We start from the raw sequence: 18,699 nt of genomic DNA on the forward strand, positions 1-18,699 counted from the left end.
CTCTGTTCTTTCTCCAGACAGTGGCCAGGGTGAGCCTTTTAAAAGTAATTTATGTCTGTGAGTCGGTTTCTGTTTTGTAGATAAGTTCTTTGGTATCATTATTTTTAGATTCCATATAAAAGTGATAGAATATGATCTTTGTCTTTCTCTATCTTACTCCACTTAATGTGATAATATCTAGGTCCAGTCATGTTGCAAATGGCATTAGATGGCATTAGAGAACAAATTTATGGTTCTCAAAGAGCATAGAAGAGGAAGGGGTGGAGTGGGGAGAGATAAATTAGGAGCTTGGGATTAACAAATACACACTACTATGTATAAAACAGATAAACCACAAGGACTTACTGTATAGTGCAGGGAACTATACTCAATATCCTGTGGTAACCTATAATGGTGGAGAAGGCAATGGCACCCCACTCCAGTACTCTTGCCTGGAAAATCCCATGGACGGAGGAGCCTGGTAGGCTGCAGTCCGTGGTGTCGCTGAGAGTCGGACACAGCTGAACGACTTCACTTTCACTTTTCACTTTCATGCATTGGAGAAGGAAATGGCAACCCACTCCAGTGTTCTTGCCCGGAGAATCCCAGGGACGGGGGAGCCTGGTGGGCTGCCGTCTATGGAGTTGCACAGAGTCGGACACGACTGAAGTGACTTAGCAGCAACTTAGCCGCAGCAGCAACCTATAATGGAAACAAACCTGAAAAAGAATACACACACACACATGCACACACACACATATGGCACTTTGCTGTACACCTGAAACTAACACAACATTGTAAATTAACTGTACTTACTATACATCAATTTTAAAAAATAAAAATAATAAGTAACCTAGATACTTCAAAATCCCCAGAGGCTTCCATCATATTTGGAACAAAATACCAAATTTTCCCCAGGGCTACAAAGCCCTGTGCCATTGCGTCTCTGCCTTCCTTCCCATTCTTCTCCCATCACTCTTTGCCTGGTGCCCTGAGCACCAGCCACCTACCTCTCTGTCCTTCTCAGAAAGCAACAAGCCAGCCCACCCCAGGGTTCTGTGCATTCTTCTCCCATGGTTCCCACAAGGGTTTTTCCCTCACCTCATTGAGACCTCTGCTCAACTGTCATCTCCTCAGAGTCTTCCTATGAATACTCTATTTAAAATAATGTCCCCCATCGCTTGCCCTGATTAAGGATGGTCTTAATGCTGCTTAATTTTTCTTTCTGGGATTTATCACTACCTAATGTATTAAATGGAGAAGGCAATGGCACCCCACTCCAATACTCTTGCCTGGAAAATCTCATGGACGGAGGAGCCTGGAGGACTACAGTCCATGGGTCGCTAAGAGTCGGACACGACTGAGCAACTTCACTTTCACTTTTCACTTTCATGCATTGGAGAAGGAAATGGCAATCCACTCCAGTGTTCTTGCCTGGAGAATCCCAGGGACAGGGGAGCCTGGTGGGCTGCTGTCTATGGGGTACACGACTGAAGCGACTTAGCAGCAGCAATGTATTAAATGGACTTCCCTGGTGGCTCAGATGGTAAAGCGTCTACCTACAGTGTGGGAGACCTAAATATCTGTTTCTTTATGGGTTTACTTTTTTAAAATTGACTTATGGTTAATGAATAATATTATATAAGTTGCACACGTACTGTATGGTAATTCACAATTTTTATGATTATAGTTCATTTATATTTACTGTAAAATATTGGCTATATGCCCTGTGTTTTACAGTAATACAGTCTTGTAGCTTAGCTGGTAAAGAATCCACCTACAGTGCAGGAGACTGCAGTTCAATTCCTGGGTTGGGAAGATCCACTGGAGAAGGGATAGGCTACCCACTCCAGTGTTCTTGGGCTTCCCTGGTGGTTCCGACAGTAAAGAATTCACCTGCAATGGGAGACCTGGGTTTGATCCCCGGGTTGAGAAGATCTGCTAGAGAAGGGAATGGCTACCCACTCGAGTATTCTTGCCTGGAGAATACCATGGACAGAGGAGCCTGGCAGGCTATAGTCCATGAGGTCACAAAGAGTTGGACACAGCTGAGCAACTTTCACATACATACATACATACATCCTTGTAGTTTATTTTATCCATAATAGTTTATACCTCTTAATCCTCTACCCCTATACTTCCCCTCCCCCTCCTTAACTACTGGTTTGTTCTCTATATCTGTTTCTTTTTTGTCATATTCACTAGTTTGTTGTATTTTTTAGATTCCACATACAAGTAATATAGTATTTGTCTTTCTCTGTCTGACTTATCTCACTTGGCATAATACCCTCTAAGTCCATTCATGTTGTTACAATGGCAAAATTTCATTCTTTATGCATGAGTAGTATGAGTGTGTGTGTATGTGTGTGTGTGTGTGTGTGAGAGAGTAGCTCAATAGTGTCAGACTGTTTACAACACCATGGACTGTAGCCCGCCAGGCTCCTCTGTCCATGGAACTCTCCAGGCAAGAATACTGGAGTGGGTTGCTATTTCCTTCTACAAGGGATCTTCCCAACCCAGGAATCAAATTCGGGTCTTCTGCATTGCTGGCGAATTCTTTACCATCTGAGCCACCAGTGTGTGTGTGAGTGTGTGTGTGAGTGTGTGTGTGTGTAGCATCTTCTTTATCTAATTGTATGTTGATGGACATTTAGGTTGCTTCCATATCTTGGCAATTATAAATAATGCTGCTATGAACATCAGGGTGCATGTATCTTTTCAAATTGATGTTTCTGGTTTTTTTTTCAGATATATACCCAGGAGTGGAATTGCTAGGTCATATGATAGTTCTATTTTTAGATTTTTAAGAAACCTCCATACTATTTTCCACAGTGACTGCACCAGTTTACCTTCCCACCAACAGTGTATGAGAGCTGCCTTTTCTCCACGTTCTCACCAACATTTGTTGTGTTCTTTTTGATGATAGCCATTCTGACAGGTGTAAGGTAACATTTCATTGTTGGTATTATTGGTTTGATTTCCATTTCCCTAATAATTAGCATCTTTTCATCTCTTTTGGCCACCTGCATGTCCTCTTTGGGAAAAAGTCTATTTAGTTCTTCTGCTCATTTTTTAAATAGAATTGTTTGTTTTTTTAATGTTGAGTTAATGAGCTATTTATATATTTTGAATATTAACCCCTTATCGGTCATGTCCTCTGAAAATATTTACTCCCAATCATTAGTTTGTCTTTTCACTTTTTTGATAGTTTCCTTTGCTGTGCAAATGTTTTTAAGTTTAATTAGGTCCCATTTCCTTATTTTTGCTTCTATTTCCTTTGCTTTAGGAGACAGACTTGGAAAAAAAAATATTGCTACAATAGATGTCAAAGAGTGCCGTGCCTATGTTTTCTTTTAGCAGTTTTGTGGTGTAATGTCTTACGTTTAGGTCTTTAATCCATTTTGAGTTTATTTTTGTATATGGTGTTAAAGAATGTTCTAATTTCATTCATTTACATATGGCTGTCCAGTTTTCCCAGCAACATGTGTGGAAGAGACTACCGTTTTTCCATTGTATATTCTAGCCTCCTTTGTCATAGATTAATGGACCATAAGCGTGTAAGTCTATTTCTGGGCTCTCTATTCTGTTCCATCGATCTATAAATATGTTCTTATGCCAGTGCATGCATGCTCAGTTACTTCAGTCGTGTCTAACTCTTTGAGACCCTACGGACTGTAGCCTGCCATGCTCCTCTGTCCATGGGATTCTCCAATCTAAAATGCTGGAGTGGATTGCTATGCCCTCATCCAGGGGATCTTCCTGACACAGGAATCAAACCTGTGGCTGCTGTATCTCCTTCATTGCAGGTGGATTCTTTACCCACTGAGTCACCTGGGAATCCCCTTTATACCAGTACCATACTGTTTTGTTTACTGTAATTTTACAGTATAGTCAGAAGTCAGGGAGCATGATTCTTCCAGCTCTGTTCTTTCTCAAGATTGTTTTAGCTATTTGGAGTCTTTTGTGTTTTCAGACAACTTTTTAAATTATTTGTTCTAGTTCAATGAAAAATGTCATTGGTATTTTAATAGGAATTGCATTGACTCTGTAGATTGCCTTGGAGAGTGTGGTCATTTTAACAATATTAATTCTTCCTATCCAATAACATGGTGTATTTTTCCATCTGTTTGTGTTGTCTTCAATTTCTTTCATCAGTGTCAGATAGTTTTCCAAATGCAGGTCTTTTACCTCCTTAGGCAGGTTTGTTCCTAGGGATATTATTATTTATTTTTGATGCGTTCTGTTACAAGTTTCTTGTCTGCCTCTTCCACTAGACTGTACGTTCTATCAGGGCAGAATCTGTTTTGTTCACTCTAATATTGGGTTCCTAAAAAAGTGCCTGGACATAGTAGACTCTCAATAAATTTTTTTTGAATAATTGATTGATTGGTTGATTAGTTGAGTCAATTGCTTTAGGACATCAAGGAAGGCTTCCCCCGGAAGTGGACAGTTGCAGGATAAGTAGAAGTTTGCCAAGCAGACAGGACAGAGGAAAAGCATTCCAGACAGAAGGAACAGCATGTACAAGATCTCAAGGCAAGAAAGCAGTGTGGGTGAGTAGGATTGCTTTGCTCTCTTTTGCATTAGGCGTGCTGGGGAGTCTGACTACAGTGATGGAGAAGAAGACTTTTACTACACTGAGATCAAGCTCAACACAGACTCCGTGGCAGACGGTCTGAGCAGCCTGGCCCCAGTTTCACCCTCCCAATCCCTGGCTTCGCCTCCTACTTTTCCCATCCCAGATTCCAGCCGAACAGAAACTCCTTGTGCCAAAACCGAGACAAAACTGATGACACCCTTGAGCCGCTCTGCTCCCACCACCCTCTACCTCGTGCATACTGACCACGCTTACCAGGTGACTGGCCAGGGATCATGAGAGCAATCACTTTACTCCTAACCAAAAGCAGTAGCATTCTGACCTGTGAGTTAAGGATTGTTACTGTTGTGTCTGACTCTTTGTAATCCCATGGACTGTAGCTCATCAGGCTCGTCTATCCATGGGATTCCCCAGGCAAGAATACTGGAGTGAGTTGCCATTTCCTATTCCAGGGTGAGTAAAGGATAGCTCAGTGGAAAAACAGCATCCAGGAGAGCCCAATAGCAGAGTTTGCCTTTTTTCTCCTTTTAAAGCCAGGATCTCATGCAGATTGGACCCTAGGGTGTTCTTGAACTTCCCAGTACTGACTGAAGATCTGATCCCTGAGAAGTTGTTATGAGGATTAAAATCCTTAATATTGTAACACTCTCAGAAGGGTGCCTGGCACATGATGTGAGTACTTGTTAGATAAAAAAATGATATAAATGAAAAGATGAACTTTGAAAAGCATTGGCACAATGACAGCCTCATCCTGTACTGCAGATGCAGGACTTTGTGCCCTGACCCTCTGAATTGGTAACTAACTCTCTGGAGTTAGTTAGGCTGGAGCCATGGTTGTCAGTGTTCAGCAGATCAACAGTGTCAGCGTCACCTGGGAACTTGTTAGAAATTCACATTCCCAGACCTGCAGACCAGGAGCGAGGGGTGAGGCCGAGCAGTCTGTGTTTAACAAACTCTCCAGGTGATTCTGCCTCACTCTAAAGTCTGTTAAGGCCTTAGAGACAAATCCTGAAAATACAGGACACAGCTAAAACTCCTTCCTCCCCCAGCAATTCTGAACTCTTTTAAGTGTCAATTTAATAAAATTTCAATATGCTCAAATTAAAAAAAAAAAAAGTTTTCCCATAATTTTCAACTACTTTATGTAACTTTTTAAAAGAAAACTCCCCTGTACATATTTGTAATTTGTGTTGTTCCACTCCTGTTTATAAACACTCTCTATAGAACTGAATATATGACTGAATTCAATTAAATCAAAACATCAAGTTGTTTCTTTCTCTTATGTTAGGTATCTACTTTTTAATTATCATCAATAAGGCTAGTGAGGACACTTCCGTGCCAGTAGTTGTTTTCTTCCCCCACTGAATTTCCAGAAGAGTAATTACTGAGTCTTAGGATACAGCATGAACAGCTATGTATTGCCAAAATATTTTCCAATGGTGCCAGTTACAAAACCACTGCCACTAGCAACTATATTTATAAAAGTAGTAAAACTAACCCTGTAGAGAAGTCATTCAGCCATTTATTAAGTAGACTTCAACTCAAGAGCAATGGAATAGCGCTAATTATTAAATTAGTTGATGCAGCAACTTTCATTCCTGACTCTTCTATTCAAAAAGGATAATTCATCCCTTAGTTCTTGTTTGTCAATATTGCATTTAGGTCCAAAATCATGGGCTTGAACCAACTTAGATTATTTTTCTTATGTATTTAATGAGAATTGGAACATACACTAAGGGATCTAGAAGTTCCTTCCCAAACTATAGATTCACAGCATTGGGATTTTTCTGTTTATAGTTATAAGTGTTCAACATAAAGATCTTAAAAACGTGAGCAAAGAAAGAAAATCCATCCCAAGTCCCAACAACAAGGAAGCCCCTTGGTTCATATTTTTGGTGGTCCTTCAGGACTGTTATACGTGTGCATTTTAAAAATGGAGTCTATCACATACTGTTTTCGCTGTGCTTTGTTGTCTCCACTTGATATCTCAGAACATTTTCCCATGCCAATGAGTGTTCTTCAGCATCATTTTCCCTATATGTTTCCAGTTTTTTTAAAAAAAATATAATACATAGTTCTGCAATGAACATCCTTGTGTCCATTTCTTTCTAGAAGTGGAATAGCTAGTGTACAGAACACTAAGAATTTTGACATGTATTGCCAAATTACCTTCCCAAAATGTAATTGACAACCTACCATCTCTCCCAACTTGATAACAAGGAATTGTATCTCACAGATGTCCTAAGATAGGTATGTGTATGTATAATCAAATTTCTATTCAGAAATCAGCAGCCAAAAACCTTCTCCTCCTATACCTTAGATTGGTTTAGATGTATAAAAAGTTTAGCTACTTTCTTTAACCATGCTTAATCTCCTCCTATTATAATTTTGTCATTAATAAAGCTGAGATTATTTCTGAAGCCTTATTTTGGTAATGACAGCTTAAGACTCCAAGGAGAAATATTCTTTCAAAACAACTTTCTCTGTTTTCTATTTGATAGGCCACACCCCCCGTGACCATTCCAGGAGCAGCCAAGTTCACCCCCAACGGCAGCAGCTTCAGCATTTCTTGGCAGTCTCCTCCAGTTACCTTCACAGGCATTCCAGTAAGTAGAAAAGCAAAAAGCCAGAAATCTGGTCAAAGCCAAGCATACATTTAGACAACAAATTGTAGAAACATGCAAAATAAAAGACAAAAATTGGAATGCCAGAATAATTTTTTTTAAGTGATATTTGTAAGCTCACCAAGCTATCTCGTGGTCCAGACTAGCCCAACTTCTCTGTGAAAAGGTGTTTTGACAGGAATTTTAGAAAGTAAAAGACAGTTTCATCTGTTGATAAACAACTTGTTGGAAATATATTGATTTTTTTGTATGGGTGGTGTATTTGTATGTTTCCTAAAGCCTTTATAAAATTAATAGTTGAATTCAGACCCCAAAGATAAAAGAAAAAGACTCTACAGGTAAATGGCATGTATCATTATGAGCTCTCTGGTGGCTCAGATGGTAAAGAATCTGCCTACAATCTGCCTGGGTTCGATCTCTTGGTCAGAAAGATCCCCTGGAGAAGAGAATGGCTACTCATTCCAGTATTCTTGCCTGGAGAATTCCATGGACAGAGGAGCCTGGTGAACTACAGTCCATGGGGTCACAAAGAGTCGGACACAACTGAGTGACTAACACTTTCACTTTTTCTTTCAACTATATACAATTTGACTTTGAAATTATTGTTTGTGGGTATGTCATTTTGAAAGTTCAGATAGTAGAAATTGAAATCAACTTTTTTCTTCTGAAGCCTAAATAATCCATGCTGATGGGTAATTTGCAAATAAATGAGTATTGAAATATGCCGTCGGATTTAAGGATTATTTTAGAATTGATTTGACATATTAAATAATTACTGTCTGAAAACTCACCATGAATTTACTTGATTCTTAACTATTCATTTAGAAGATATTGAGTCTTTTACAGCTTATCACAGAATATCCATAGCCCTCCACACTGCTCATGCTCAGGGGTTTACAACTCCTGATAAGGTTCAGAAAGTGGCTTATGATAATAGATATTAACCTTATTTTCTCCTCTCCACCCCCTCCCCAAGGACCTCACAAAAGCTTCTTATTGCAACCGCTGGCAACTCCCAGAGGTTTCCAGCAAATGCTAAGGCCTCCTGTGGAGCTGATAAAAATGAAAGTGGCTCAGTCATTTATGCTGTGCTCTGTCAAAGGATAGTTATTAAATTCCTTAGAGGAATGGCCAGCAATAAAAAAGCATCCTGCTGGTAGCAATTTGAAAATCGTGTGGCTTCCAGAAAATACCCCTAGAATTGGATTTTTAAGCAGTATGGTGGATCTGGAGTAATTATGAAAGGTGCCTGCTTCATGAAGAGTAGGAACTGCTGGTTGTTCTCAAAGAACAAGAATACGATGGATGACCTTGTTACAAACATTTAAAAAGAAGAGATTAGATGTGGAGGTATTAGTTTTGCTTCTGGCAAGAGCAATAATTCCCCTGAGGTGGGTGTCAGCCTTTTTGGCAACTTTTTTTTTTTTTTTTTTTTTTGGATAGACATAAAAAGACCAGAGTGGCTCTCAATATGACATTTGAGACTACCCTTCTAACTCAGAGAGGCAGCTCCAAACATAGAATTACAGAGACCTACTCTTCTGAATTCTGTTCAGTCCTGTCTTTGATTAGAGCTGAATTTTCAGAAACGTACCCCACATTGCTCATCTGGTGAAAAAATGAGTACAACATGTAGACAGAACATCGCAGTTCAGATTTCCTTTCAAGTTACCTCTTTTATCAGCCCAAATGGAATATTTTCCCCTTTGTTCTATTAATTAAATCATTTCCTTTTGAAATAAAGTGACATCACTGTGAGTGGTTTTCACTAGTTTTAAGTCCCCTGAATCTCCTAAGCGGCTGACACGGCAGGACACCAGTGAGGCTCCCTCCTCTTGTTGATTTCTCAACAAGCAAAGTTTAAGACTTTTCTCTCTATGGATACTATGGATATCTCGGCCCTCCTCTCAAGGTCCTAGATTTTTCAGAGTTCCTCACTTCACTCTCGATTGGTTACCAGCGACATCCTGGACTAGAGCTTTGACGGAAAGTATGTAGAATAACTGTGTTAAGTAGATTCCCACTAAAATCCTATGTGAGCTACTAATTTATTCTTTCACCAGAGAATTCCCAATCTATCTGATTTTAGATGGCTTTAGCAGTCAAGCTTGCCATTACTATTTAAAAATAAAGGTAAGGGAGTAGGGAAAGCTGCCCTTTACCAAGGCTTTTGTTTTATTCTAGAAGGATGACAAGGTTTACTACTCAAAGTGTTCTTCATGTTGTCCTCCTCTCAAGCATGTCTTTTTTTAAAAGAGTAAAAAAGTAGCTGTTTGCTGTCTGCCCACTTACACTGGGGGCTGGATCTCCCAACTCCACACCTCCTAGCCTAGGACTGTCCATGTCCACTGACTGGGTGCCAGCAACCGTCCCTGAATTCTCCACAGGTGCTAGTCCCACCCTTAGAAGATGGGGAGCCAGGCTGACTGAGAACACGTGAATCCCCACCTCCTACATTTGTGTAATAGGGTTTTCAGACAAAAGCTCTAAAAGTTTCAAATGATAAGGCACTAGTATTAGGGGTGGCTTCCACTTTATCCAAACTGACGAACAGAGCAGTTGCTATTTTATTGAAAGTGTTAGTTACTCAGTCGTGTCCGACTCTTTGTGACCCCCATGGACTGTAGCCCTCTGTCCATGGAATTCTCCAGGCAAGAATACTGGAGTGGGTAGCCAATCCTCTTTAATGAACGCATTTCTTGTTTTACTCAAAAGCAAGTACCCTGAGGTTGTCAACCCCATTTAAGATTTCCTTTTCTCCCCTGTCTTTGAGACCTAGTATTGAAGAGGAGATGCTTTCATATGCTTCCTAGAAAGTAGAAATAATCTCCTTCTGTGAAATCCCAAGGTTTGCAGAATTTTATTTATTCATTTGCCTACTCTGGACTTCCTGAATTGGGGGCTTTAATAAGTTCCCTGGGTAAGACTTCTTCCCAGAGGTGTATAGCTGAGAAAGTCGATCTGCATATTCACAAACATAACTATAGGTTCAGTCTTTTCTAGCCCAAGGCTATGGGCATAGGGTAGGGAGAAGACCATGGTTAATTACAGCTTTCTTGACCTGTTTTTCCCCAGTGACTCCTCTTTTCTTCTAATTATTTCCCTTTCTTTCCCTGTCTTCTCAGGACAGAAAACTGAGAGCTCTCGGCCCCTGTGTTAGTCTGCCGTAATAGCAGACTGGGTGGTTTAAACAACCCACATTTATTTTCTCCCAGTTCTGGAGGCCAGAAATCTCAGACCAATGTGCTAGCTGACCCAGTTCCCAGTGAGGGCCCTCCTGCTGACCTGTCAGGGGCCACCTTCTCAATATGTCCCCACATGGCCTTTTCTTTTGGAGGCAGGGAGATGGAGAGAGAGCCATTGGGTCCCACTCTTTTGAATTCATTTGGTGGCATTAGTGGTAAAGAACTCGCCTGCCAACATAGGAGACCTAAGAGATGCAGGTTCCATCCCTGGGCCAAGAAGATCCCCTGGAGGAGGGCATGGCAACCCAGTCAGCATCTTGCCTGGAAAATCCCTTGGACAGAGGAGCCTGGTTGGCTACAGTTCATATGGTCACAAAGAGTTGGACATGACTGAAGCAGCTTAGCACACAGGCAGCACATACCTTTAATTACTCCCTTAAAGGCTCCATCTCCAAATACAGCCACAGTGAGAATTGGGGCTTCGATATGTGAAGGTTGGACTGCACAAAATCTGGTCCATAATAGGCCCCATGTAAGTAAGTAGAAGCTAATCAATCTGCTATCCAGGGGCCATGCCATGAGGCTTCAGGCCAGAGAAATCATCTCCAGACCTGAAATAGTGCTTATTAGCTCTTTAGCTGTTTGTTTGTTTGTTTGTTTGTTTCCAAACACTTGGATGGAGGAGTCAAAATTGTTTGTTAGAAGAAATTAAAACCAAGACAGGAGGCTTTTTTCCATTTGAGAGATATAAAATCACAAGAAAAGAAATTTCTCCAACGTATTTGCTACTGCTACTGCTAAGTCGCTTCAGTTGTGTCCGACTCTATGCGACCCCATAGACGGCAGCCCACTAGGCTCCCCCGTCCCTGGGATTCACCAGGCAAGAATACTGGAATGGGTTGCCATTTCCTGCTCCAATGCATGAAAGTGAAAAGTGAAAGGGAAGTAGCTCAGTCGTGCCCAACTCTTAGCTACCCCATGGACTGGAGCCTACCAGGCTCCTCCGTCCATGGGATTTTCCAGGCAAGAGTACTGGAGTGGGGTGCCATTGCCTTCTCCGTCCAACATATTTACAGAAGGACATATCTGCATTACTGCTTTTGTTTTTGTTTAGTTGCCCAGTCATGTCCGACTCTTTTGCAACCCCATGGATTGGGATTTTCCAGGCAAGAATACTGGAGAGAGTTGCCATCTCCTTTCTCCAGAGGATCTTTCTGACCCAGGGTTCAAATCCACATCTCCTGCCAGCATCTCCTGCATTACAGGCAAATTCTTTATCACTGAGCCACTGGGGAAGCCCATTACTGAACTGATTTGAGGCAAATACTAACTCTGGCATTTACAAGCTGTGACCTCTAGCCAGTCAGTCACAGAACCTCTCTTACACAATGCCTTCAACTTAGCTGTACAACCACTGCCTTGTATTGCTGCATTTTCAAGCACAATGCTTGGCACTGGTTGACGTTGAGAACTTACTAGTGTTATCTGTGATGTATCTCATTGCTATTAAACAGAGGGCAGAGAAAGTGGATTCTCCTTATTGGGACTGACTCATATAACACAGATATACTCAACATATGGGAGAAATCAGCCATAATTTTTGCAGACTGTAATTTAGAGTTCTTTATTGGAAGGACTGATGCTGAAGCTGAAACTCCAATACTTTGGCCACCTCATGTGAAGAGTTGATTCATTGGAAAAGACCCTGATGCTGGGAGGGATTGGGGCAGGAGGAGAAGGGGATGACAGAGGATGAAATGGCTGGATGCCATCACCGACTCAATGCACATGAGTCTGGGTGAACTCTGGGAGATGGTGATGGACAGGGAGGCCTGGCGTGCTGCGATTCATGGGGTAGCAAAGAGTTGGACACAACTGAGCGACTGAACTGAACTGAACTGAAACTCTCCTGAAATCACACCTAATCAGGAGACAGATTATAGGCATGTAGCCCATTTTGTTAATTTAGAAGTAATACCACATAGTACTCTCTCCAAGTATGCTATATACTTTATAAAACAAGTCGCCAAATAGAACTTTAAAAGTTAAGATATAAAACAAATAAATACAGAATATGGAAGCCATTGGGAAAGAGAGCTGAAATCATGTTTTCCAGGGCACACATTATTGTCATCATTGATGAGGCAGGTTGGAAGACACCAGAAAACAGGGCATTAGCACCATTCAGAACCAAATACCAAGATCCCTGAGTGTCAGACAGCCAGTGCTCCACTGTTTACTAACTGCGTGGCCTCAGCCACTTCCTTACCCTCTCCATCTCCTTGTCTATAAAGTGGAAGTGATAGCATTGCTTATCCAGGGTCATTATGAAGATTCAATTAGATAACATGGGGGAAGGTACTTAGCTTAACAAGTTCTTAGAAAATTACTGCTGCTGCTTTTAACTCTGAGATCCATGTAAGCCAAGTCCCTGCTCCAAGCCTAAATTATTTTACCTACAAAATGCAGATAGTGCTTATTTTTCAGGCTTTTTGCTGAAGATTAAACGAGATTATAAATAACCCAGTGGCCCATCTTTCACATTTGCAAGCACTGAATAAATGCTGGCAGACTCCCTCTGCCAGTCTCTCCCTTTGACTTTCCCACCCTCAGCTCCGGTTAACATAAGACACCAAAACATGATCGTCTTGATGTTAAAGGTCTCCAGGAAAGCTCACGAGTTAGGTTGTATTCATCCTCCCATAGAACTGAGCCACACGCTGGTATGTGAAGTGAGACCTGGCTTCTGCTACACTGAAGGCTGTAGAAACCCCAGGTCTGTTGTGAAACGGGAGGGGCTGCCATCAGACAGGACTAAACACAAAACAGGTGTGCCCTCAACTCCAGAGTTAAAAAAGCCAATAGCAGAAATAAAAACGATAGAGAAGCGTTCTTCCTGGAGTACGTCCAAATCTGGTCCTCATCCTCCCGGAAGCCCAGCAGGTCACCAGTTTTTTAATTTCAGTAAATGGCACCCATATCCCTTCATCCTCTCAGGCCAGAACCTAGGATGTATCCTTGACTCCTCTTGATTCATCCCTGACTCATCTAAAGATTTGTCTTCATATTTCCTGTCCTGTAGCCCATCTGTCATCAGGGCCCAGACTCTGCCCTGATTCATACACAGGATATGAATCCAACCACTTCTCCCCACCACGGTCACACCGCCATCAAAATCACCAGTGCATTTTCCTCCTAAATTAGTACAAAAGCCTCTTAAGTAGTCTCTAGCCCTGTCCAGGGCTATCTCCAATTCATTCTCCAAGGAGCCAGAGTGATCTTTCTAAAGCATTAATCAGATGTCTCACTTTATTAAAATGCTCCACTGGCTTCCCTTGTACTTAGAATGGCACTGAAATTCCTCATCACAGCTTCAAGGGCTGACCTGAATCCACCACCTCCCATCCTCCTACCTGCCGCCTCCCCCAGCCCCACTTCCAGCCCCACTGGCCTCTGCCCCTGGGACGTCTAGGCCCTCGCCTTCCCCTTTCCCCAGAGTGCCCTGTAGATCAAAGGTAGCCAGTGCAAGAGGCCTTCCCTCACCACCCTAAACAAATATGCTTTCCATCACCCTTGGTCTGGTAGCCTGTTCTAGTTTCTTCATGCACTTATCACTAAAATGCCCTTACTTCTTTTGTGCTTATTGTCTCTCTCCCCATTAGAAGGTACCTCTATGGGGACAGAGATTTTATCTTGTTCAGCGCTGTATTCCCACAATCTACAACAGTGCCTGGGGCATGCATGCGTGAGTGCTTAATCACTTCAATCTTTGCAACCCATGGACGGTAGCCTGCCAGACTCCTCTGTTCATGGGATTCTCCAGGCAAGAATACTGGAGTGGGTTGTCGTGCCCTCCTCTGGGGGACCTTCCCAACCTGGGGATCGAACCCGAGTCTCCTATGTCTCCAGCACTGGCAGACAGGTTCTTTACCACTAGAGCCACCTGGGCATGGTGAGAACCTAATAAATATATGTGAATGAAGAGCATTTTACCATCTCATACCAGCCCACACCAAAAGGGTATGGCCATTTTGCAAAATTTAGAACCTTCCACATTATCCCCAGCTGATGGAAATAGTGTCCCTGGCATGTCACCTAAACATTTCCAGTTCTTTGACTGAATAAGGAGGTATTCTTGGGATTCTACAAGTTCTACAATAATTAAAAAAAATTTTTTTTTCATTGTCCTGAGCACTTAATTCATATCAGCACATTCTAGATTATCTACTGCTGCTACTGCTGCTGATAAGTTGCTTCAGTTGTGTCCGACTCTGTACGACCCCATAGACGGCAGCCCACCAGGCTGCCCTATCCCTGGGATTCTCCAGGCAAGAACACTGGAGTGGGTTGCCATTTCCTTCTCCAATGCATGAAAGTGAAAAGTGAAAGAAGTCGCTCAGTCGTGTCTGACTCTTAGCGACCCCGTGGACTGCAGCGGAGTGGAGTAAGATTATCTACAGTGGGGATAAACTCTGAAGCCTTCACTCCCTCTGGTTTGCTAATATGCATCCTGATCCACTAGTGGTAAAGAACCCACCTTCAATGCAGGAGACATAACAGGTGGGAGTTCGATCCCTAGGTTGGGAAGATCCCCTGGAGGAGGGAATGACAACCCACTTCAGTGTTCTTGCCTGGAGAATCCCATGGACAGAGGAGCCTGGAGGGCTACAGTCCATAGGGTCGCTAAGAGCCTAACACAACTGAAGCGACTGAGCACACAGGCATGCATCCTGATCCCGATGGGTTGGGGGATGTGTGGGGATTCTGCTTCTGGAAAAACATGCCCATCCACATCAAATGCATACACTGAACTCCAAAGGTTTCATTTTATGAAAAAAAGTATGTATGTTACTCACCTCTGTTGGCCCTCAATCCCCCTAGCTTTAGCAAAAAGTAAAGAGTCAGTTAATTAATCCTTTAATGGAAAATTAATTCTCATTCTGATATGAAAAAGAAAAAGAAAATGATATTCTGGTATTTCAAGGACAAGACAGAACCAGATATACTGGCCACTAGTCATTCCCTGAAGACACCATTGCTGTAGACTTTGAACTCTGAAATGCCCTTTCATCTTCGCTCTTCCCTATTTAACATATTCATTTATTCCTCCAGTAATTATTTGCACTGTATCAGATAAATTTGGAGTTTTTAATGATCTCAACAAGCAGAGTATTTCTCATGGTGTTAATTAGTAGTTCTCAAAAGTAAATAAGCATGAGAATTTGGCTTCCGTGGTGGCTCCAATGGTAAAAATTTGCCTGCAATGCAGGAGACCAGGGTTCGATCCCTGGGACAGGAAGATCCCCTGGAGGAGGGAATGGCAATGCACTCCAGTATTCTTGCCTGGAAAATCCCATGGACAGAGGAATCTGGCAGGCTACAGGTCCATGGGGTTGCAAAGAGTCAGACACGACTTTCACTTTCATGAGAATTTGGGGAAAGACTTTAAATGTAAATTCCTGAAACCCATCCCAAGACATTTTCTCAGTACATCTGGACTGGTACTTAGGAATCTAAATGCTTAAAAAGCAACCTAGTGTATTCCATACAGTAAAATAATATTCAAGACTTGAGAGAGAAGAAAATTCTAAAACACATGCTGATGTGGATAAACCCCAGGGACATTATGCTGATGTGGATAAACCCCAGGGACATTATGCTAAGTGAAATGAATCAGTCACCAAAAGGCAAATATTGTATGATATTGTGTGATTTCATTTACAGTATATCTAAAATAGTCAGATTCATAAAATCAAAAAGTAGAATGGTAGTTGCTAGGGATTAGGAAAGTGAAAAAGTGTTAGTTGCTCAGTTGTGTCCAACTCTTTGTCACCCCATGGACTATAGCCTACCAGACTCCTGTGTCCATGGGATTCTCCGGGCAAGAAGAATGGGGCTTCCCTGATAGCTCAGTTGGTAAAGAATCTGCCTGCAATGCAGGAGACCCTGGTTTGATTTCAGGGTCAGGAAGATCCCCTGGAGAAGGGATAGGCTACCCACTGGAGTAGGTATTCTGGCCTAGAGAATTGCATGGACTGTATAGTTCATGGGGTCGCAAAGAGTCAGACATGACTGAGCGACTTTCACTTTCAGGCAAGAACACTGGAGTGGGTTACCATTCCCTTCTCCGGGGATCAAAACTGCATCTCCAGCATTTCCGGCAGATACTTTATGGTTTGAGCCACCAGGGAAGCCCACAGGGGCTAGGGGGAGGGGATAAATGAGAATTACTAATCAATGGACATGAAGTTTCCATTAAGCAAGATGAATAAGCTTTAGAGATCCGCTGTGCATTATATCTAGAGTCAACAGTGTTGTATTGTGCACATAAAAAATTGTTAAGAGTGTAGACCTCATGTTAGGTATTCTTACTACAATAAAATAAAGTTTTTTTAAAAAGAAAAAAAGTGAAGACCAATGGTACAGAATAAATCAGACTTATAGCAACAATGGTTTAAAATATTAGTTTTTTTTCTTATGTGTTTATTTTTTTTTAATTTATAACTGGGAAAATAGCACTTATATGTCCATTCTTTTACATTCATTTTTTAATTGAAAAAAAAAAAGTCCAGGTCGCTATACTAGAGAAAGTCAGTTCTCTAAGTGTGCTTAGGGATGTTCCCATGACTGTTGATCAGTACTGGTATTCTTGTGGTCATACTGGCTTCTCAGTGATTATGTTTTTAAGTTTATTAAATGTTTGCTCTTTTGTGTATGGCAATCTTGTATATTTGCACAACACATCATTTATCTTTTGTTAGTTTTTTTGGAGCTTCTGAGAATCCCATTTGCTGGGAGATATTTAATGTTATGTGAGCAGGTGATGCAAAGAGAATAAGTGAGAAATGCAAGAGGACTGGAGAGCAAAGGGGACTCTCCCATCATCGCAGCTGAGAGACAAGAGCATGAGGAGGTTAAACACATGGTCTGGCATCAGGGAGAGCTCGACTCTGGCCATTACAGGTTCCACAACCCTGGGCAAGTTATTTAACGCCCCTGTGCTTGGCTTCCTCATCTGTCAAATGGGAGCGATGCATACGTATCACATGGGGTAGTTGTGAAAGTAGAGCTGTTGTCAGGGACCCTGGCACAAAGTGGGTGCTCAGAAGTTCTACAAGGTTGACATTCGTTCTTGCTTTGCTCAGGCTCTTTGCTGCTTGCCTCTGTTCCTGTTCGGACCCAGAATCTGCCATGTGGCCATCTAATGCAAGAAGCCATTTATTTATCGACTGTGAATAACCTAATTGAATAAACAGAAGGTCAAGGTCCGCACTGTGTGTTGCCACTGAGTAGCTGTATAATTTTAGAAAACTTTCTTAACCTCTTTTCTTCTTTAAAAGAGAGATGATTGAGGCTTGGAAGAAGAATATCCTTTAAGGTTTAAAATATTATTCAAGTGAAAATAAGCCATTTGGAGTGCAGAGATGTGAAGTCATGAAGATTTCTGAAGTATTCATTGTTGCCGGGTCTTTTCTGTTGGCAGATGCATTTAAATTCCACCGGGAGCATCACCCCATCCATTTTAACCTGTGGTCTCTGTGAACGAAGCCCTGCCTCTCTGTGTCTAGTGGTCAGATAACACTGCCCACGTGGCAAAGGCTCAGGAAATGCATGGTGAGGAGAGCTGCCTGTCAACTTTGTTTCCCATGTGTTTACAGGTGTCACCAACCCACAGCCACCCAGTGGGCACAGGCGAACAGAGATCACACACTCACACCGTCCTGTCCTCCCCCCCAAGAGGGGCGGTCAGCCTAAGGTATGAGTGCTTGAAACCCCACATGCCTCCTCTCTACAGAATTAGCCAAAAAATAGAACCACGAGGAAGAGAGAAACTAGAGATACAGTCTCCCATAAAATTCCCCTGACATGGACGAAACGCCCATTCTTTTGTTCCCATGGTTCCCCCCATCCATTAATAAACATTTTTCATTTTTCCGGGGTAACAGTTCATGGTTAGTTCTCTTGCAAAATAGGTAATGCTGATTATTGGGTCTCTTTAAAGGCATGTTGTATTAACCTCGGTATGATATGAATTTTAGTTTTTAACCCAGATCAAGGAGGACCTCCCCAGGATTCCCTTGACCAGAACGCTAGACATTTGAGAAGCAAGAGACCACTTGAAAGTACATATTTAAAATAATAATAAATGATAAATGGTTAAAAAATAAAAAAAAATAAAGTAAATCAACCTGAATATTCAAAAAAAAAAAAAAACTTGAAAGAGTAGTGCTCACTGCTGTTATTTCTTGTATTTGCTCATGTAATTCAGTGTAATGCAGATGTCCCAATGGACATGTCTCTAAATGGACATGTA

General features: G+C 41.8%; 1 protein-coding gene across 3 annotated transcripts in view; it reads left to right on the forward strand.

Annotated features, from left to right (window-relative positions):
* ZNF704 (zinc finger protein 704) overlaps positions 1-18,699 on the forward strand; it is a 258,230-nt gene that overhangs the window by 226,408 nt on the left and 13,123 nt on the right. For 2 of the 3 annotated variants that reach the window (XM_044928657.2, XR_006544925.2), the window contains exons 6-8: positions 4,567-4,834; positions 7,078-7,182; positions 18,044-18,141. In XM_044928657.2, coding sequence (XP_044784592.1) covers positions 4,567-4,834; positions 7,078-7,182; positions 18,044-18,141 — 471 coding nt within the window. Of the gene's footprint in view, positions 1-4,566; positions 4,835-7,077; positions 7,183-17,868; positions 17,982-18,043; positions 18,142-18,699 lie in introns of those variants that run through there. The other variant, XM_044928658.2, reaches the window with a different exon arrangement.

This window comes from Bubalus bubalis, chromosome 15 (genome assembly GCF_019923935.1).
Source record: "Bubalus bubalis isolate 160015118507 breed Murrah chromosome 15, NDDB_SH_1, whole genome shotgun sequence".
Taxonomy (NCBI): Eukaryota; Metazoa; Chordata; class Mammalia; order Artiodactyla; family Bovidae; genus Bubalus; species Bubalus bubalis.